This window comes from Procambarus clarkii, chromosome 35 (genome assembly GCF_040958095.1).
Source record: "Procambarus clarkii isolate CNS0578487 chromosome 35, FALCON_Pclarkii_2.0, whole genome shotgun sequence".
Lineage (NCBI taxonomy): Eukaryota > Metazoa > Arthropoda > Malacostraca > Decapoda > Cambaridae > Procambarus > Procambarus clarkii.
Genome location: NC_091184.1, coordinates 27,694,281 through 27,715,174, shown reverse-complemented (window position 1 = coordinate 27,715,174; position 20,894 = coordinate 27,694,281). Strand labels below are relative to the sequence as shown.

Sequence of the window (20,894 nt, the reverse complement as noted above, 5' to 3'; positions counted from 1 at the left end):
CCCAACCACTTGGGCGGTCGGGGATTGAACACCGACCTGCATGAAGCGAGACTGACTGGATGGTAGAGTGACAAAGTGGCTGGATGTAAGATTACAAAGCATTTAACACTAGAAGAAACATCGTAACCATTATGAAAATTAAAAATATCACCATTCCATTTGTTTTATTGCAGTGCATAAAATTATAAATATTTATGTAAAGTATATAATTCACAAAATGTAACCATTTAAAAAAAGTAATTTAGTTTTACAAAACATTGTATGATGATTAAATGATCAACATACGATATATTGCTTAATTAAAGAAAAATACCGAAACCCAGTTTAGTATGACCGGCCAAAAAGTGTGTAGAACAATGGTTCAGCCTTGCAAGATGGATGAATACATGATAAACCCTTTACTTCCCCAGGTTGTTCAAAGGGTATACACAAGCTCTTTGCTCCCATCGATGGAGCACCTGGCTCAGCTGTGTCTTCACAAGCAGAGTCCTTCTTGATGGCATCTTCACACTCTGCTTTGCCACAAAATGGAGCTAGGAGAATGTTGCCTTTCTCCAAGTTGCTGGTGAAATCGTTCCAATTGTTAACCTTTATTTTGTGTGACTCCAGGTCACTGCGAGCTCGTGTTAATAAGTTGTTATGAATGGTGTTTAGAAGAGTTTGGGCTTCCAATACAACATTAGATCGGTTTAAAACACACTTTTCAGCAGTGTCCCGTCGTACAGCAAATACCTGACCTGCAGCAACCTCACGTAGTCCAAGCTCCAATCTTAGGGGTACACCCTTTAGCTCCCAGTGATTGAACTTCAAAGCAGGAGTAACATTTTCTCGTAAGTCACACCGAGCACGTACACCAGCAGCATTCAAGACAGCATCTAATTTATTACAGGCATTCACGAGGTGTGATTTGTCTTGCTCTGTTGATTTAGCTATAATGCCAACTGGCATAATAATTGCCTGCACAGGGGCCACCTGGGGAGGCAACACAAGTCCTTTATCATCACCATGAACCATTACCGTTACCCCAATGGTCCGCATTGTTAATTCCCAGCTGTTCAGGTAGCAGTACTGCTTTTGTTGCATCTCTGGATCTTCAAAGATAATTTCAGACATTTTTAAAAGGGTTTGTCCCAAATGATGAGATGTTGCTCCCTGAATGCCACGCCCACTTGCAGATATAAAAGCCTCGGTAGTAGTCGTAAAATCACTTCCTGCAAACTTTTCTTTCTCAGTTTTCTTGCCTTTAACAACTGGAACTGCCAAGAGCTTTTCATATACTTGAGAATAAAGCTCTAATATCTGATACACTTCTGCCTCAGCCTCTTCCTTAGTGGCAAAAGCAGTGCATCCTTCTTGCCACAAAAATTCACGAGTTCTTAAGAATGGAGTAGGCTGCTTGACCTCCCATCGTACAACATTATTCCAATGGTTACGTTTTATTGGCAAGTTTGTGCGTGACTCAATCCCTTTAGCAAGAGCAAGATACATGACAATTTCTGATGTTGGACGAATAGCAACAGGCTCTGCTATTTCACTTGATCCTGATATTGTTACCGAAGCAACTTTTGGAGAGAAATCTGCAATGTGAGCCTTTTCTTTCTCCAGAGCTTCCCTTGTAACAAATATGGGGAAACGAGTATTGTCAACACCTAAAGATCGAATTTCTGTATCCAAGAAATCCTTTATATTACACCATATTGCACATGACCAAGGCCGAAGGATGTAGCAACTCGATGCATTGTAGTATTCGATCATCTCTGCTTTTGTTATCACCTGTGAATACCATTCAGAAAGATTCTGTTCTTTTCTCACCTCTAGTCCTAACCTTGTTTGCTTCTTCACATTACCATCTTGTTTTACAGGTCCCTTTACCTTGGTCTTTACAGGGGATTTTTCCTTAGACTTCTTGCTCTCCATACTTTTAGGTATAACTCCAGTACTTCCTACAGAACTGGATGTAGTCCCCATGCCACTCACAGGTGAAGCAGGTTCACAAAACTGAGACATATCAATATTAGCCTTCCATTCAATACTTGTGTACTCTTGGAACTCCTTTTTCAAAGATAAGAGCACATCTACTGCCTGTTTAACAGCATCTTTATCAGCTTTATTAGTTTTTAATGATCTTAGTGCATCCCCTTGTTTCTGTATCTGAGCATGAAGATCAATAGCTTTAGCACCTTTTCCTGAACTAGCAGCACTAGTTGTATTATCACATTTGAAACCTGCCATTTCAATATCAGGTTTCCAATCGGCACTAGTAATTTCTTTAAATTCTTTCTTTAATGCTAAAAGTATATCAACTTCTTGCTTCACAACATCCTTTTCTGCCTTAGTGGCCTTCAAAGTTCTTACCTTTTCACCTTGTTCCTTTATTTTGTTGTGCAGTTCAAGCACATTTCCACCCTTAACAGGAGATAGAGCTGGTGTTGGGGAAACAATGAAAAACTTGGGCATGTCAATGTCTGGTTTCCACTCACTGCTTGTCAATGTTCTTAACTCCTCCTCAAGCACCAAAAGAGGATCAGCTTGTTTATTGGTATCTTTGTCAGCCTTACTGGACTCCAGGTTCCGAACTGTGTCACCTTGTGCTTTTATCTGGGAATGTATTTCTATGGCACTCTTTCCTGTAACAGGCTCTATAGGAGTTGCAGTTGGAGCAGTAGAAGGAATGACACTATCTGGTTTCCACTCAATTCCAGCTGCATCCTGGAAATCCTTTTTCATTTCTTTCAAAATCTCTACTTCAGCCAACACAACATTCTTGTCTGCCTTATCATTCTTCAATTGTCTAATCTTATCACCCTGGTCTTTGATAGTATTTAATAACCTCTGGCTCACTGTCACACCAGATGCCCTAACTACAGGTTTTCCTTCATCACGAGGACTTCTTTCTGCCTTTTTACCTTGAGCACTCTTGGCTCGCTCTTTCTCACTCATACTTGCCAATTTCTTGATGGATGAAGCAGTTACCATATCCTTTGAATGACCATCTGGGATAGAGAAGAGTATGACTGGACTTTCCTGGCAGCTGCTCAGACTTACTGGCTTGTAAGCTTCATCCACTCTGAAAAAGCCCTTCCTCTGGAGCTGTATAATATCTCCAGGCACCAAATTTTGAAGTTCTGCATCACCAATCATTTTTACTTCAGCACGTGTGTTGTGTCCAATATAATCTTTGAAGTTTTCATCTTTTCCAAGAACACTCTTACTGATAAGGTGGTCAAAGTACACACAGACAACAGGTGTGGGGGAAGCTTTAACAGTATCTGCGAGCCAAGTGAGCTTTACTGTCTTCTTGTAGTCTGTGTCCTCAAGATTAGGTTCCCCATCAATAGACACTATTTTTTCATTGTTCTTGTTGATTTTTGTTATCATAATATTTCCCCAATTGATAAAAGTGGTATTCTGCCCTTCCTTCAAATCGGCAGCATCTGCAGCCTCAATTAAAACATGGGGACCAATCCACACAGTTTTCATGCCAATAGATGTATTTTTAGGGTGTTTCTGAGCAGTAGTAGCCTCCTCTTTGATGCCATTAATATGAACAAGCACCAAGTGCCCTTGAAGTGCTGTATAACGAGGAGCATAATGATCTATTACCTTTTTATTGAAAGCCCAAATCTTGTCCCACTCCATGTTCACTACAGAACGAGACAAACCTTGTGCAACAATAAAATCTTTCAGTCCTTCTACAGTCATACCACGTCGCAGAATGCCTCTAACAGTGGGGAATCTTGGATCATCCCATCCATCAACAAGTCCTTCCTCTACAAACCAAGTAAGTTTCCGCTTGGACAAGACAGTGTTGTTCATGTTCAGACGTGAATACTCACAGATGTGCAGGGTTCTCAGTCCAAGTTTCTCAATGAACCAATAGTACTGATCATCACGATCATGATACTCTGTTGTTCTGAGAGCGTGAGTGACCCCCTCTAAACTATCTACAATAGGACAGGCAAAGTCATAAGTTGGATACACCTTGTACTTGTCGCCTTTCCTGACATGAGGCTCATTCTTACAGCGATAGATTGTAGGATCACGCATACAGCCATTATCACTCTTCATATCAATCCTAGCCCGTACACAGCAAGTGATGCCGTATTCTGTTCCCTTCTTCATCTCCTCCCACATTGACAAATTCTTCTCAACAGAATTGCTATAATTTTTGCTTTCCTTCCTTTCCTCACGCTTTTTCTTCATTGTCTCGCCATCGGTATCATCACAATATGCATGACCCTGCTGGATGAGTTGTTCACACATGTCAATCATGCGGTCAAAGTAATCTGAGGTGCGAGTAAAAATATCTGGCTCAATATGCAGTAGTTTCAAATCCTCCAGAATAACTTTTTCATAGTCCAGCTTCTCTTTTTCAGGGTTGGTATCATTAAACCTCATAATCAGTTTTCCCTGAAATACAAACAGGACAATTATCAGTTCTCCCAAAATTCCTCAATTATCAATTAAGCCTTTACCCACATGTTCAATAAGATGGTCAAGTGACTGACTGGTATTCACCAAATATTATATTACTAACAATCTCTACCTTAAATTTTTAGTTGGCATTATGATTCAAAACCTCTGAGAAATGCTACTTGTCAGTTTAAGTAATACACCAATTAAAAAAGTAATTTGTTAAACATTACAACTATTAAGTTTCACTATCTGAAATCACGTGATGGAATTATTTGTTTTATACCCTGCATACTGTACTAATATTCTTATGTGTAACATGACACAGAACAAGGAAGTACTGTATACAGAATATATGGGATTTCAAGGAACTAGAACTAGGTGAATAAACCTGCACCAAGAAAAAGCTCCTGGAAAGAATTTAAGGCATCGAAGATTGTTTTACAATGCTTCTGGCACTGACATTTGAGGTCAAATAAGCAAAGTTATTTAATCAAACTACAGAATATAATATAAAGAACATATTTTAAAGTTTTAGTATATACAATGTTTAAGATGTTTAATTAGTTTAAGATGAAAACTATGCACTACCTAATTAACTCCATGTAACCTACCTTACCCTAAATGTCAACCCATATCTTACTATTTTTAAACAATGCTGTTTGTTGACCAACTTGTATATTGGCTATTTTCTATCATGTTCCCCCCCTTATTTACCTTTTATTTTTTTCTTTCAATGCAATTTATACTTTAAGCTCTATTACTATTAGTTTTAGTCTAAGTGTTTTTTCCCCACCTCACCTTGCCCGAAACACTATGCATACTAGTGGCTTTAGGTATTTTATGTCCTACCTCTATCTATAAATCCAACATTATGTTCGTAACTAATCTTCTATGTATGTACTTTTACCTGAATAAACATTTGATTTGATATACTTTCACCTATACCTCTAAATGGTGTTATAAATGCAAACGGTCTGCCCCTTCTAGGGTAACATGTGCTGCTCAACAGGAATTCAACATTAATGCCCACCATTAGTTTAGAGCTGTACCTTTCACTGTGATCCCTGCAACCTTAAGAGAGCAAACATTGCAGTTCCCACTGCAGAACATCTGTGGCAGACTCGGGGTAATGCTACATTCATACTCTGGATATCACTCTCCCACTATTAGTGCCAGGGGGTCATTCCTGTGTGTTCCATTCGCAAGTGGGAGCAGTGTCATCCATTATGTGACATTTTTTACTTGTCCAGGGATTGGCCACCTCTTATCTCTCCCGATGTGTTGGGACCCTCAATTGTATCCTAATTCTGCCGCCACCAAGCCGATTGAATGCTTGGGCAAAAATTCTCAAAAGGAAGCTAGATTCTTAGCTTCTAGAAGCTAGCTTTGAAGCCCATTAGATAATGGGCTTCAAATAACAGATTTTGTTTATCATTTCATTTCCAATTACATTAATATGTTTTGGAAGCCAACAAAAGCTTATGTTTATGCAACTTTGGCAGAATAAGCCACCAAGAATTGAATTAAAGTTATGTGATGATATGACTCTAGGGCCTGAAACATTCATGGAATCACAGTACTATATTTGGTACCACGCCCTGCTCTGGTGACTCTCTATTACTCCCTTATCTATCCTTATCTCAACTATGGTATTTGTGCTTGGGGTTCTACTACCCAAAATCACTTACGTCCTCTAATTACCCAACACAAAGCCGCTATTAGAACAATATCCAACTCTGGCCCCAGACATCACTCGGTACCCCTACTCAAATCTCTTAATATGTTAGATATTAAGTCACTGCACATTCTCTCATGTGTATTATACATATATAAAACGCTAAACTATAATGCCAATCCTGATCTTAAAAGCTTCATAGAAGGTTGTAACAGAACCCATGAGCACCACACCAGAAATAAATACAGTTTTGATATTCCTAGAGTACGTCTTAATCAAACTAGAAATGCTCTGCAAATCAAGGGGCCCAGAATGTGGAATGACCTTCCCAACCATGTTAAAGACTGTACCTCTCTCAACCAGTTTAAGATAAAAACTAAACACTACCTAATAAATTCCCTGTAATCTACCTCACTCCTCTATTGTCAACCCATGTCTGTTATTTTCTTTTTTGTAATCAACACTGTTTGTCAACCTATTGTATTTGTGCTGCTTTTTCAGTCATGTTCCCCCTTTTTTTTATCTTTATTTGTATTTGTTCTCAACATCTTTTATTCTTTATGCTCAATTAGTATTAAGTTCTAGATATTAATGTTTTTCTTGCCCGAAACGCATTGCGTAATAGTGGCTTTAGGCATTGTATGTACTAGCTCTATCTATATATCAATCCATTAATGTAACATCTCTTGTATGTATATACCTTACCTGAATAAACATCTGAATCTGAATCTGAATCTGGTATATTTTTCCATTATCCAAGGTTCAACTGATCTTTATGGCAAATCATACAGCCAAGCATTCTGCTGTGAATACCAATGCCACATGCAAATTTAGAAACACCTGTATATGGCTAGGACACTGCTAGTAACCTCAGATACAAAGTTGTGATTGAAAAACAGTACAATGTAAATGTACTTTAACTACAATCTGAGCTGGATTAAGTCTCTTCCCGTATCAGTGTTACATGACGGGAAGAGTCAAAGCCTGCACACCTTGACTAGGCCTCGAGGATTAACTATATATAACTAAAAAGAATGAACAAGGGAAAAAAAACATACAAAATCAAACTATCATTTTACCTTAAATGCCAACTGATAATATTGATTCAGGAGAGCCGCTTTGGCATGCCCAATGTGGAGGTAACCACTAGCCTCAGGAGAGAAGCGAACAACTACCTCCCCAATCTTTGCTCCCGGAAGTTCAACAAACTTTCCTCCTCCTCCTTGCATAACACCCAATACTGATTTTTCTGGAGAAGCTGCAGAGATTTTGGAAGAATCAAAGGCCTTCTTGACCTCATCTGGAAGGGCTGTGATGATACCACCAACCTAGAAGAGAACTAAAGTATATTTATTTGCCTATACAAAAAAAAAAAAAAAATCCTTTGAAAGATATTTTGTAATAAAAAAAAATCCCTAACAACAACAACATTACTGTATTAGAAAAATGGAAAAATGATAAACTCTGGCCGAGTACTGTATGCAAAAACTTTGGGTAGAACACCTCATTTTCTAGGAATTACCACTAAAAGGAAAGCCTAATGATATACACTTGTCAATGTTGGCATAAAGACAGCCACAATGCACCTTGTCCTGGAGCATTCACATCATCACTAAACTGATGTACTAAACTGCCTGAACCTAACCTGAGAACCCACGAATAGAAAATGGAACATCACATCAATGTTGAGAGCCACTAGGATGTTTAGTACAGCAGTTTTTGGACTTTGGGAATTTATATATCAAAATGCAATGTACTATTGGAGACGATGGGTTATACAATGTCCCCCATCCCCCCCAAATCCCCATTCAGAGATCCAGCCATCAGAAATAGATAGTGTTGAAGACATCTGCCTCCCACTCTACCGTGCAGCTCCACTACTATGAAAAACTATAAAATCAATTATTTCAACATCATACTGATGTGAAAGTAAAGATCACAATACCTGAGTCGCCATAAAATTATACCAACGCTGCACATTCACTGGAGCTTCATTACTATCCAACAGTGCGTGCCATGCTGCATTGCCTGAAAATATTAAATTAAATTTAGAAATAATCTTCTCTAAACAAACACTTCTGGCTAAAAGAATTACAAAAAATGACAATGCATACAGCAATATTTAGGAAAAGAATATATAGAAATAGGTGAAACATGGCTTAACTGAACAAAGCCAAACCACAAGTAAAGTTCCAATGAATCAACAGGAAAAATATAGTCAAATAAGGAGGAAAATATACAGCACCAATAGATAGAAAAAATGTATCAAGTATAATTGAAAAAATGCAGCAACTTTCTGAATAAAATACTGTAAATATCAGTGTGCATGAATAATTCATGAATTACATGGCAAACAGCATGGAACATCTGTGAGAAGAGAGACATTTAATGTAAAGAAATTTTTTTTTTAGAAAAATTAGAATAGCCAATATTTCTAAAGTACGTTGAGAAGAATGTTTTCAGCAATATACCAAGAAATTACCGTACTGATTAAATCAAACGTAAAGAAAAAGTATGTAGTAAAAACTGTAAAAGAGTTCATAAAGGCTTGGAACCAATTTCTCTAATGAAATGAAATCACAAGCAATGTGTTGCTATCTATAATCTTCTACCCCTATAGGCTACTTGCCCACTTATTTTTCCACGCTAACAACTATCCCATGAAGGAATGGTTAAGGAATGTGGCAAATGTTTCCTTTCAACATCATTAACTAAAAATATTCACCTTGTACTTTCATCTTTTTCAAATTCAGCTAGCAATCATTTTTTCATAACAGTACTGTACCAGCTATAGAAGCTCCAATTCTGTTTTACCCTATTTCAAGTGTGCCCCCTACAATTATACCAACCCACTAATACTTTCAAATTAATAAATCTACTTGATAATTATGGTGCTGCTACATATTCCTCATACAGCCACCAACCTAAGCTTCAGTTCAACATGAACATTTCAATAAATTTCCATATACCATACAGTACATCTTTCATACACTATCCCATAAAACCTATTAAAGTGTACTGTTCACAATTACTCCTAACCAATGAATAGAATTGTTTCCCAAAAAGCTTCACATCTTAGCAGTTTTTTACTGAATTACAGTATCAAATTTAACAAATGCACGTTATTTCCTTTTATTAGATAATTACACATTAATAACCGTTGGTCTTTTATTTTTGACACTGTATCCTCTCTCTAATTTGTAATCCCCTATGTCCTACAACTCCATTGCTAAAATAAATCCAGTCTCTTGCAACCCCAGACTTGCATGTAACTTCAGAATTCATGAAACCTGTAACAAGAAATGTAAGCTTGTTAAAAATAATAATGTTTCAGACAATGCTAAGTTAAAAAAAAAAACTTACTGTAAAGTGCAGCAAATACTTCAAAGTCTGCGACAGTGACATTCTTTCCCACTAGAACCTCTGAAGGAGCAAGAGCCTTATTCAACTGGTCAAGGGTGGCACTTATGTCTTCTCCTCCACATACCAATGGACCCGATGCTATAGACAACCAATGGTCCACCTAAAAAATAAGAAATTTCACTGTAAAATTTGGTTATTCAATAAATTACGAGGTGCCATACCTGGCAGTGCTCGGGCACCCCCAGATTTGTCTCTGTTGACAAACGCTCTGGATACGCTGTGGATCTTCTCCAACGCCAGCATTCATCAGTGTTACAATGATGTAACACTCGACAAGTCTAGTTCCATCTCTCTCAAGACGCTACAGCATCACTACCAGTAATCTCAGCCGTGTTCATGTACTGTATGTAGGGCATTCTTGTAATTGTATCTTTTCCACCACTACCCAGTGGATGGATGCGAGGGATACATTAAAGACAAATTAAAATTATCTAACTAGCTCCCCACAAATGTAAATTACAAATGCTTAAATATCACTGGGGGGTTTGGTATCTAAACCCATTATGTGACTACTCTTTCTATTGTGATAACATTATGATAATACAGGATGAATATGGGGATCACAAACTAAAAGCTTAAATTTACTTTACAGTAAGGGAAAAAAATGCCAGAACAAATTAATTCATCTTTCCTACATCGATTCCTGTTTTCTTGTCGATTTATATTTTCATCAATTTCTTCTACATTTAAAATTAAAAGAAACCTCTTTTCATATATAAAATATGCGCTTTCCAAGGTTATAAATCTACTAACAAGCCTAACTACTAACAAGATGTACTGCACACACATCTTGTACATAGATAGCATGGTATATCATTCAAAGTTACACGACATACATTGTGTACAATTTTTTTTTTCAAAGTTATGAGGTTCAAATATAATGGTTGAAGGAAGCATATTTGCAGATATTTGCCACTACAGTACTGTACTGCATAAAATGATAAGTCGAGTTGGCTTTGCTATCAACTACTGGAAGCATTTACTGGCTCCAGGAGCTCATTTAGAAGGTCAGGACACTTTCAGATTGATTTGATTATGCATTTTAATCTGAAAAATTACTAATTTTGATATACAGTACTGTAAGTTTTTAACAGACATGTATAGTACAGTACTAAAAATTACCTGTAAGGTCTTTATGAGAATGCACCCACATATTCTGCAACAGCATTTTGTTACCTCTTATCAAGACCACTAACCTTTTTTGAAGCACAGGCTGAACAGAACAAAATTAATAATTATATACACTCAATTATTATTTATAAATTACAGAACGTATTGCATTACTGTAACAAAAAATCCAGCAAAATTTGGTGATACTGTAGTGAAAAGAGTAATATTTCCAAAATCCAGATTTCACACATCTGGTTCCATCCAGAACTATAACAATTCAACTTCCATCGGTTTGGATAAAGTTTTAATTTATAAAAAAAAAAAAAAAAGTTACTTCATATTTTTTTGTGAAGCTGGGTGCATTTGTCCTATGAAACATCTGAAAACAAAACAAGGTACAATACCTCAGTTTGGTGGAGACTGTGACTAGGATACAGTTCCAAGGCGGGGTTGACTTGAGCCACATGTCTGGATATGCTATGTGAAGAGGTGAGGCTGATTGAGTCTGTCAAGTCTAAACAGGTATTTTTGCCCCACTCCACAGAAACACCAGCTTTAGAACATGTTAGCAGTGCCCCTGCAATGGATAAAACAAACAATTTCTTAATGTACTACACAAGAAATATTAACACATTCATTAATGTGTTCATATTCTGATGACTTGCGTGTATGTTCACAAATTATTAATCTTATTGTTGTACTGTTCCAATCACATTCCACACGAGTGGTAAACATGTTTTGCTTCTAGTAAATAAAGGTATTGTACTGTGCATATATAAAGGGAGAAATTGTAAGCTATGTAAATTATATTTTATTTATAAAAAATACTTAGTATCAGATTACAGTGGATACTTAGTAAATACAATATTTGTACTGTAGATTTAATAAAGCCACTAATTATGTGCAGCTTTCCTGCATAACAAGATATTAATTGCAGCAAGTTCTAAAAAATATTGATTAATACTGTACATGAACTTCATGATCACGGCATAGTATCTCCTGTGCTAGGTAAAATTTCATGTTCCAAACTCCTTTGAACTTGGAACCTGAACTTTTAACAGCCAAATAATGGCCAATGAAATCTGATTAAAACATTTTAGGCATTCTGTAATCTTTTTGGCACTACCATTAACCGGAAGAATATCGGCAGGTTAATAAAGCTGCTCCCGCTGGCAGAAACAATAAAATAATTTAAGGGGTACTGTATCACAGTAGGGTCAAGTCGCTGGTCTCTGGACACTAACTTATTGATGTTCAGTGAAGTCTAGACTCATTATACCGTATTAGGGGTTATTGGAAGTTTTACAGGATCTAGAGACCATTTTTCTATTAAAAAAGACACTGAAATGTATGCTGTAAAGGCAATGCCCACAGAACTTCACCAAAAAAATGATGCCCAGAGTTTCATCACACATCCAAGTATCTTCATACCCCTGGCACCATCCTCCTGATAGTAAGACATCACCTAGGTGAAAAGTAAATAGTTATTATAGGATCCCTCACTTCCATACTATTAGACAACTCTTAAAATTACACACCTGGTTCCCAGATGTTTGATCCCATAGCTATTTGGCGACTAGAATTTTTGAGTGTCAGGCACTCTTAATAGGTTTTCCCAATGTTCAGGGCCTCATTTCTTGGGAACCACAGAGCATTTAGATCTGATATTAGTAGGTAGCAGGGTGTCAGTACAATAGTGTTTTCATATTTTTCAGTACAACTTTTTTGTTGCTCATGCAAATGAGGATTAGAAACCAAACATCAATGTTCAATGATATTTCTTGGGAGTCAGTGTGCCAAGGTTTGATACTAATATGCAAGAAAGCATTATGCATTTGACATGTGAAGGTGGCTCTTTAAATTGATAAGACGCTGATTTATGAAGACCTGACAAAAAAAATTGGTTAGGGTACAGTATTATACAGTAGATCTCCAGATTATAGAACTGTATTTTAGATAGGCAAGTACTGTATTATAGAATGCAGACAGTTTTTTTTACCTATAATACACCGTTCTAGACATTACATCCTACAGAAAAAAGTTAAATATAAATACCAATCTTATGTAATCTCACCAACCCATTGTACTTTCTTGTAAATAAATTATTATTATTACAAATCCTTAAATTGTACAAGAACCCCCTATTATATCCTGAAAATGAATAGTGTATATTTTTTTTTTCTTTTTTTGAGATATATACAAGAGTTGTTACATTCTTGTACTGTACTCTATTTCATTGTTTCATTCTTGTATTCTATTTGATACTTTTCACATTTTAAAATGGGTAGGGTATATTTAAAATTACTGTACTGGCATTTTTTTTGTCTTGTTGAAATCAACATTTACTGCCCTCACAAGGATCAAATTGTGTGAAACCCCAGCTAGGCTTCAGTGGAAGCCTCGGGACCTTTGTGGGGGCAGTAGCACTCCAGATTACAATTCTTTTACCATGTTATGGTACAATTGACTAAAGCGCATCTGGGAACACTTTGCTCATAGGTTCAAACCCTCATCAAGGCCAGTGTGGATTTGTTCATTTGATATACAGTATCACGTTATTGCGATTTGTGTGTAATAATAATAAATTATTATTATCATCCCTAGTCAAGACTAAATCTGTGCAAACACTCATGCAAATAAATGGACCCAGTCTATGGAACTCCCTAATGAATTAAACAATTGTCCAACCTATGCTCTATTCAAAAGTAAAACCAAAAGTACCTAATTACACAATTTTAGTACTCAAGACATGCAACATCACCAGTATAATCAATTCAATCAATTTTAATTGTAGTTATTAAGTTGAAATCAAAATTTGCTACAATGTACCTTTTAATTTCTCTTACTTTTATCCGTTAGATTAAGGACCTGCCCAAAACACTATGCATGTTAGTGGCTTTGCCAGAATGTAAGAATACCAATGTTATGTTCTCTTTTGTATATACTGTAAATAAATGAAAACTACCAACCTTCTCCAGGATGTAACCCACAACCACCTCACTCCTGGGTACCTATTTTACTCATCTGTTCATCTGCTAGATAATTCTAGCAGATGAATAGATGAACAAATTCTAGATAAACAGAGGCATCAGGTGAAAGGAAATGTGCCCAACCATTTCTGTCCCATCTGGTAATTGAACCCAGGCCCTTCGGTTGTGGGCCAAGGATGGAGACCAAGTCTAGTTGCACAGTTCGATTGTCTCCCGTTAAGTTTAAACGTCATTGTTCGCGTACCACCAGTGTTGAATAGTTCATCCTTGTCTACCTCTGTCAATTCCCCCTGAGGATTTTGTAGGTAGTGATCATGTCTCCCCTCACTCTTCTGTCTTCCAGTGTCGTAAGGTGCATTTCCCGCAGTCTTTCCTCGTAACTCATGCCTCTTAGTTCTGGGACCAGTCTAGTGGTATACCTCTGAACTTTTTCCAGCTTCGTCTTGTGCTTGACAAGGTGCGGGCTCCATGCTGGGGCCGCATACTCCAGGATTGGTCTTACGTATGTGGTGTACAAGATTTTAAATGATTCCTTATACAGGTTCCTGAACGTTGTTCTGATGTTAGCCAGCCTTGCATATGCCGCAGACAATTCTTTGTATGTGGACTTCAGGAGACAGGTTTGGTGTGATATCAATTCCTAGATCTTTCTCTTTCCGTTTCATTAAGTACTTCATCTATTCTGTATCTTTTGTCTGGCCTCCTGTTTCCACTGCCTAGCTTCATTACTTTGCATTTACCCTGGTTAAACTTTAACAGCCATTTGTTGGACCGTTCATTCAGTCTGTCTAGGTCGTCCTGTATCCTCCTCCTATCATCCTCTGCTTCAATCCTCGTCATAATTTTTGCATCATCAGCAAACATTGAGAGAAACGATTCTATACCCTCTGGAAGATCATTTACATATATCAGAAACGGTATTGGTCCAAGGACCGACCCCTGCGGGACTCCACTTGTGACGTCACGCCAATCCGAGACCTCGCCCCTCACATATGACTCGTTGTCTCCTATTGCTTAGGTACTCCCTTATCCAACAGAGTACCTTCCCTCTCACTCCAGCCTGCAACTCCAGCCTGCATGTCCAGCTTTCTCACTAGCCTCTTGTGTGGCACTGTATCAAAGGCTTTTTGACAATCCAAAAATATGCAGTCTGCCCACCCTTCTCTTTCTTGCCTGATTTTTGTTGCCTGGTTGTAGAATTCAATTCAATGTGTGTGTGTGTGTGTGTGTGTGTGTCATCCCATGTTACTACTACAACTATCTCCAGGAGTTTACACCACCTGCTACTGTAGATCTCACAACACACTATACCATCATAAGTCTTGGCCCGCCATGTGCCTCAATTCAGCACTCCTGTCATTATTACCACACACAAATAACTATACTTCAACACACCCAGGGGATCTCAGACTCCCAGGTAGAAAATATCTAAAGGAATTCCAATTATAAGTAGAATGTTGAAGCCATCGCCTTACCAAGAGGAGGATCAGTTTTAGATACAGTCACTTTCATGGCCGCGAGGTGAAGTGTGCGAGGAGCCGAGAGGTGCGACGTTGGGTCCCCTCCCGTGGTCGGGGCGAGACTGACCTCTTCCCTGCAGATGTCAACTTAATGCAACTGCCTCCATGTCGTTTCCTATAGCATTTCCTCTAGAACACTTTCTTATCTCGGTAACTTATAAACTGCAATGTTCTGGACAAAATTTGTATTTGTAAGGTGTATATAATTATTAATATACATACATCGATCGTTGAAATACAGTAATATGTTTCCCTGGTTGACTCAACCTTTACGCTATACAGTATTTGGAAAGATCCATATATGGCACGTTGCACTAGTTTTATTGAAATTAATACCGGCACTTATTTTTTTTATTTTTGCCCCGAGGGGCGAGTTTATTGGGCAGCGTCACTCATCCTGTGAATGGTCATACCGCCGTAACAGCATGTACAACACTCTCCAATAGGAAGAAAACCCGCTGGGTTGTTCATCCTGTTACTTGTACCGAGACACACCTGGGACTTGCTTAACTGTCTCAAGTGAACAGCTCCTCAAACAAGAAGATTAACATCTATCAACCCTTAAAATCTTACGTTATCTTGCGGGTGCAAAATGGGGGAATCTTTTGAGAACTGTATCAACATTTGACAAATAGTGTTTTCCTAACTCAAACAATGTGGGGGTTTATTATTCTACACATATTTCTAATGTCTCTCAGGTGTTCACATTCACGTAGATATTTGCAACTTCGCTGATTAACTGTTGTTTCCATTCCGAATCGCCATTAATATTTGTATCCAAGACGGATTCTCGTTATTACTGATTCTCTCCCGCATCCACCTCCTCTTCGTCCATAATGATTGGGATTGCCAGCTGCAACCTTGTTGCATTTATGTGGTAACAGAGCATGAAGTCCTGAGAATGGACCGGCGTTTAGACAGAAAATTATGTAAAATCTCTAAAATGCAGTGATGGAAGCAGCTGCAGTGAAGTGGTGAAACACCTTTAACTTTCACAACTTTAAGGGAAGGTTCGACAAAGATAGTGATTGTTAAAATAGTGAAGTTTCAATGCAGCGGGTACAACAAGGCTAGTAGGTGGGACCTCACTTAACTTCCCCATGCAGCCGCGTCCAACAGCCTGGTTGACCAGTCCAGCAACGAGGAGGCCTGGTCGAGAACCGGGCCACGGGGACGCTAAGCCCCGAAATCATCGCAAGGTAGAGAAACCCGGTAAATTAAGAGCATTTTTCGCGTGAATACTAATTCTGGCTGGTCTACAAGCCTTATGTAAAAATTTTGATTTTTGATAGAGACCGATTTGTGCATTGTCAAAAATCACATCATTTTGTTTATTGTTAATAACAATTAGCAATAAAAATGACGGAAAATTCCTTGGCCTATACATAAACAAGACTCAATTTCAGCACCCACATACAACACACAGTCTCAAAAAAGTCTCAAAAACGGTAGTTATACTTTCTAAAATCAGATATTATGTTCCCCATTCTGCTCTCCTCTCATTATATACTACGCGCTAATCTATTCCTATCTAACATAAGGTATCTGTTCATGGAATTCAACCACTGTAAATTACCTCAAGCCTATCATCATTCAGCAAAAATGTGCTATCAGAACTATAACAAACTCTATCTTCAGACAACACACAGCCCTTCTGTTTAAGTCCACATACACTCCACACATTCTCATGTGCTATCTACATGTACAAAACCCTTGTTCCTAAATGCTAATCTTGAATTGAAACTTTTCTTTGATAGATGTAATAGAATCTATGAGCACCACACCAGAAATAAATATATTTTTGATATCCCCAGAGTCAAACTAAATCTGTGCAAACACTTCATGCAAGTAAAAGGACCCAGTCTATGCCACTCCCTCCCTGATGAATTAAAAAATTGTCCAACCTATCCCCTATGCAAAAGTAAAACCAAAAAGTACCTAATTTCATCCTCATAGTTTCTTACCGTGTGCTTCAAACTCGCACTGTAACTTGTACTACCCACTTTCCCCAATATTAGTACTTAACACATATATCTTTACCAGTGTAATCACCTGTCAAATTATATTGTAGTTGTGTTGATATAAAACCTAGCTACAATGTACCTTTCCATCTTACCTGATATGTTAGACTAATTAATTTAAGGACCTGCCCGAAATGTTATGCGTGTTATGACTTTGCATGAATGTAAAAATACCAATCTTATATAATTCACCAACCCATTGTACCTTCTAGTGAATAAATTATTATTATTATTATTAAGAAGGTATGTTCTTGATGATAAAGGAGCGACGACGATCCAGGGATCGGGTGCGCCCTTCTAGAAGGTATACATTAGTCTAATTGGACTGGTAGGGCGACGCGCCTTCCTTTTTTTTTTTTTTTTTTTTTTTTTTTTTTTTTTTTTTTTTTTTTTTTTTTTTTGAGATATATACAAGAGTTGTTACATTCTTGTACAGCCACTAGTACGCGTAGCGTTTCGGGCAGGTCCCTGGAATACGATCCCCTGCCGCGAAGAATCGTTTTTTCATCCAAGTACACATTTTACTGTTGCGTTAAACAGAGGCTACAGTTAAGGAATTGCGCCCAGTAAATCCTCCCCGGCCAGGATACGAACCCATGACATAGCGCTCGCGGAACGCCAGGCGAGTGTCTTACCACTACACCACGGAGACTGTTTAAATTAAGTTTTATTACAAGGTTGGCGTTTGATACCCAATGACCAAGCACTGTGCCTTCTCTCAGTACTCTGGCTGCAACTCCTATCCTGCCCTCATAGCCCATCAGAGTGCTATACAGTATAGTCATATAGTCATACTGGCTTAGTGTAGCATCATTATTAATAGTCTACATTTGTCCCCGGCCCGGGCCTTCAATTAACATCCTCGCTTTTTCGATTTAAATTGTACCTGATTTTACGTGAAGACCACCTCACTAGCGGCCACGACGAGGACAGGAAGACGGCGTCTTGTCAAAGGCATTTAATTGAACATTTGTTGAGACCCGAACCGAGCTCTCATCAATGCAAAATGCAGCTAGGTGGGCGGCTGCCTCCTTAGAAGGAAGGGGCCGTAATGACACGTTTGCCAGTCCGGATGGGGTTAAAGGTTCCATAGGTATCCAGACTCAACAAGATGCCTATGTTTAAGTAAATCATCGGATGGTGGGGGGGGGGGGGGGCAGGTTTGTCCATCATGAAACATCAAAATTCTTTGGCCGTGTAGCGGGGCCAAGCAAATTATGGTACATAGTCTAATAGTGTTTGAATGATCATGCAAATAAGGTGTCTTGGTGCCAAATTAAGGGAGAGGGGATAAAAGGCAGTTATCACATTAAAAAATGGAGCAATACCAAATGATCTGTCACCAATGAAGACTTCGAGCTCGACCCTGCCATGGAAGTGGGAGAGGGAATGAAGAGGATCAGTTAAAGTTAAATATGAAGCCTAGTCTTGGCCCAAAGCTGGGGGCTATGGAGGTGGGTGGGTTCTTACATCACTGTCCAACTCGCGAGCCTGGTCACCCGCCTGTGTATGAATTAGTGGATTCAGTAACCATATATCACTGTTTTCAAAGATACATTCTCCCACACTGTTGCAAAGATCTCTTCCTCCCTCTCACCTTTGCCTGGACGATTTAGGGCGGGGTCCCTGGCGAGTGGTCCGACGACTCAAGACAGGTACACTACGTTTTGTCTCCTTCCCAAGTAAACCGCCTGGAGGGGAGGCCAAAGTAACCCCAATCGTACTAGAACCCCCTCACTATGGCAAGGGAAGACTATACAGGGTCACAGGATGGTAATCAAATCCACATTATAGCACTGGAATACAAATATTAACTGAGAACAAGTGGGTTACTTCATTTACCCGGATTCTATTTCCAATAGAATCTCTTATAGCAAATCTTAACATTTTCCTCACATTTCCCCATTCTTTATGGCTATTTCAGGAACATTAGTATAGTATAAGTTATATAGAACCTAAATTTCCCCAGCTATCAGTAGGTTGTCTAATCATTTCAGGTATTTCATAAAAGTTAAAATAATCCAAATGAGAATCTTTCAATTTATTCCACGCACAATTTATATATATATTGCATTACAATCCAGCGAACAACTTTAATGGCTTTGAAAGGGGAAAATGCAGTGAATAAATACATAAATAGTGTTCCTTTAAGATTTTTACATTAAAAGACTGCTTTTCACCCAGCTTTTTAAAAGAAACCAATATGGCTTATACACCTTTGTTTGCATTGCCTGGATTGGTTTGTATTTTTCTTTTTATAAAATAAAGCTAAATATTATTGTTAAAATTCTAATTACCATTTACATGGTTAGTTTTAAATACTGTTATGTTATGTAACACTAAACATTTTGCAAGAAACTTACATGAATCAAGAAAATGTGATCAATTAGCCTGTAACTATTAATCATGGCATCTGCCATAGCTTCAAGAAAGCTTTTCAAGGGCTTGTAAATAAAAAGTGTTTTGATTCATTCTTCAGCAGTAGTAGTTCAGTTATTAGCACATACAGTAACTTATAATCCAGCACAAAAACACTGTCATTAATGAAATCTTATTTTATTCTACCTATACATTCATTTATAACAGAATCTACCATGCAAGAATAGTCGGATATACAAACTTTGCTTTATGTATCTTTACATAAAATCTGATCACTGATCCTATAGGTAGTTTATTACTTTGGGATATTGAAATAGATTCAGCATTGTTACTTGTATTGCTGTATTGTGCCCCAAAGGCACTTGAACATTGACAAGGTGTCATTGCAATCTTTAACAGATCATATCTATCTATTATTGTATCATAAACAGGTGTAGTTTTTTATTATTTTTACACACACAAGTACAGTACATATATTTGAACTAATACTTTGTTGAATATGAAAGTTGAAGTGACCTTTCCGAAAGAGAAAAAGTAGGTTCTCGGGAAGAAATCACATTTTACACAGTACCTGGCTGAGTAATTAGTACAGATGGGCACACTCAAATGACCTGGGGACACTCTAGTGACCTGGGAACACTCAAGTAACCTGGGAACACATTGACTTTGAAGAAAGTCTACTATTACAACTATATGAGCAAGTACAGTAGTACTGACAAAGCTAACGTCTTCATTGTCTAAAGATCGAGAACTATTTAAGCTTGGTGGGAAAAAAAAATACTGTATAGCATTATCAGGTTGCTAAACTGAAAGTAGGTAAATGCCACCATGCATATGACAACTGAAAAAATTTACATTAAAAAAACAAAAATAAACTTACTGGGAGAGTTACGATGGCGGGATGTACTTAAAATATGTACAAAGCTTACTTAATTTTATTGCCTCATCATTTCATAATAGTTCACTATCTACTGAAGACAAACTTTGGACTATACAAATGATTTAGGGTCAGCTCGAAAACAAATGTTCAACAAATTGTGCAAATATTTAATAAAAAAAATTATCTACCAAAATTTTTAGCCAAATATCCCCAGTTTGCTAGTAAATGTGGATAACTAGCCTTTCCACCGCTGCCCATTGGACGGTGGTTGGTGTGTGAGATTAGCAAATCAAAGAAACTAGCTCATCACAAATTTACGCAACCCGTCCTCTTACAAATTACTGTATGTCACTTTTTGCTTGTCTGCACACTCAGGCTAAAAATCGACGTACAAGTTATTCAAAATGAAATCGGCTCACGAAAGTGACGTACTGTCCTGTTTTCTGTTTTGGGTTCTCTGGCTTAGGCTGTTAGGTTAGG

At 37.9% G+C, this 20,894-nt stretch overlaps 1 protein-coding gene across 1 annotated transcript; it reads right to left on the bottom strand.

Annotated features, from left to right (window-relative positions):
* Positions 1 to 149: 149 nt before the first annotated feature.
* LOC123768453 (bifunctional glutamate/proline--tRNA ligase) lies at positions 150 to 15,241 on the bottom strand. Its single transcript, XM_045759005.2, has 6 exons — positions 15,090 to 15,241; positions 11,029 to 11,201; positions 9,455 to 9,614; positions 8,037 to 8,119; positions 7,171 to 7,419; positions 150 to 4,410 (listed from the first exon to the last, which is right to left on the bottom strand). Exons 1-6 carry the CDS (start codon positions 15,124 to 15,126, stop codon positions 325 to 327), a joined length of 4,788 nt encoding a protein of 1,595 aa, XP_045614961.2. The 5' UTR covers positions 15,127 to 15,241; the 3' UTR covers positions 150 to 324.
* Between the last annotated feature and the right edge of the window lie 5,653 nt (positions 15,242 to 20,894).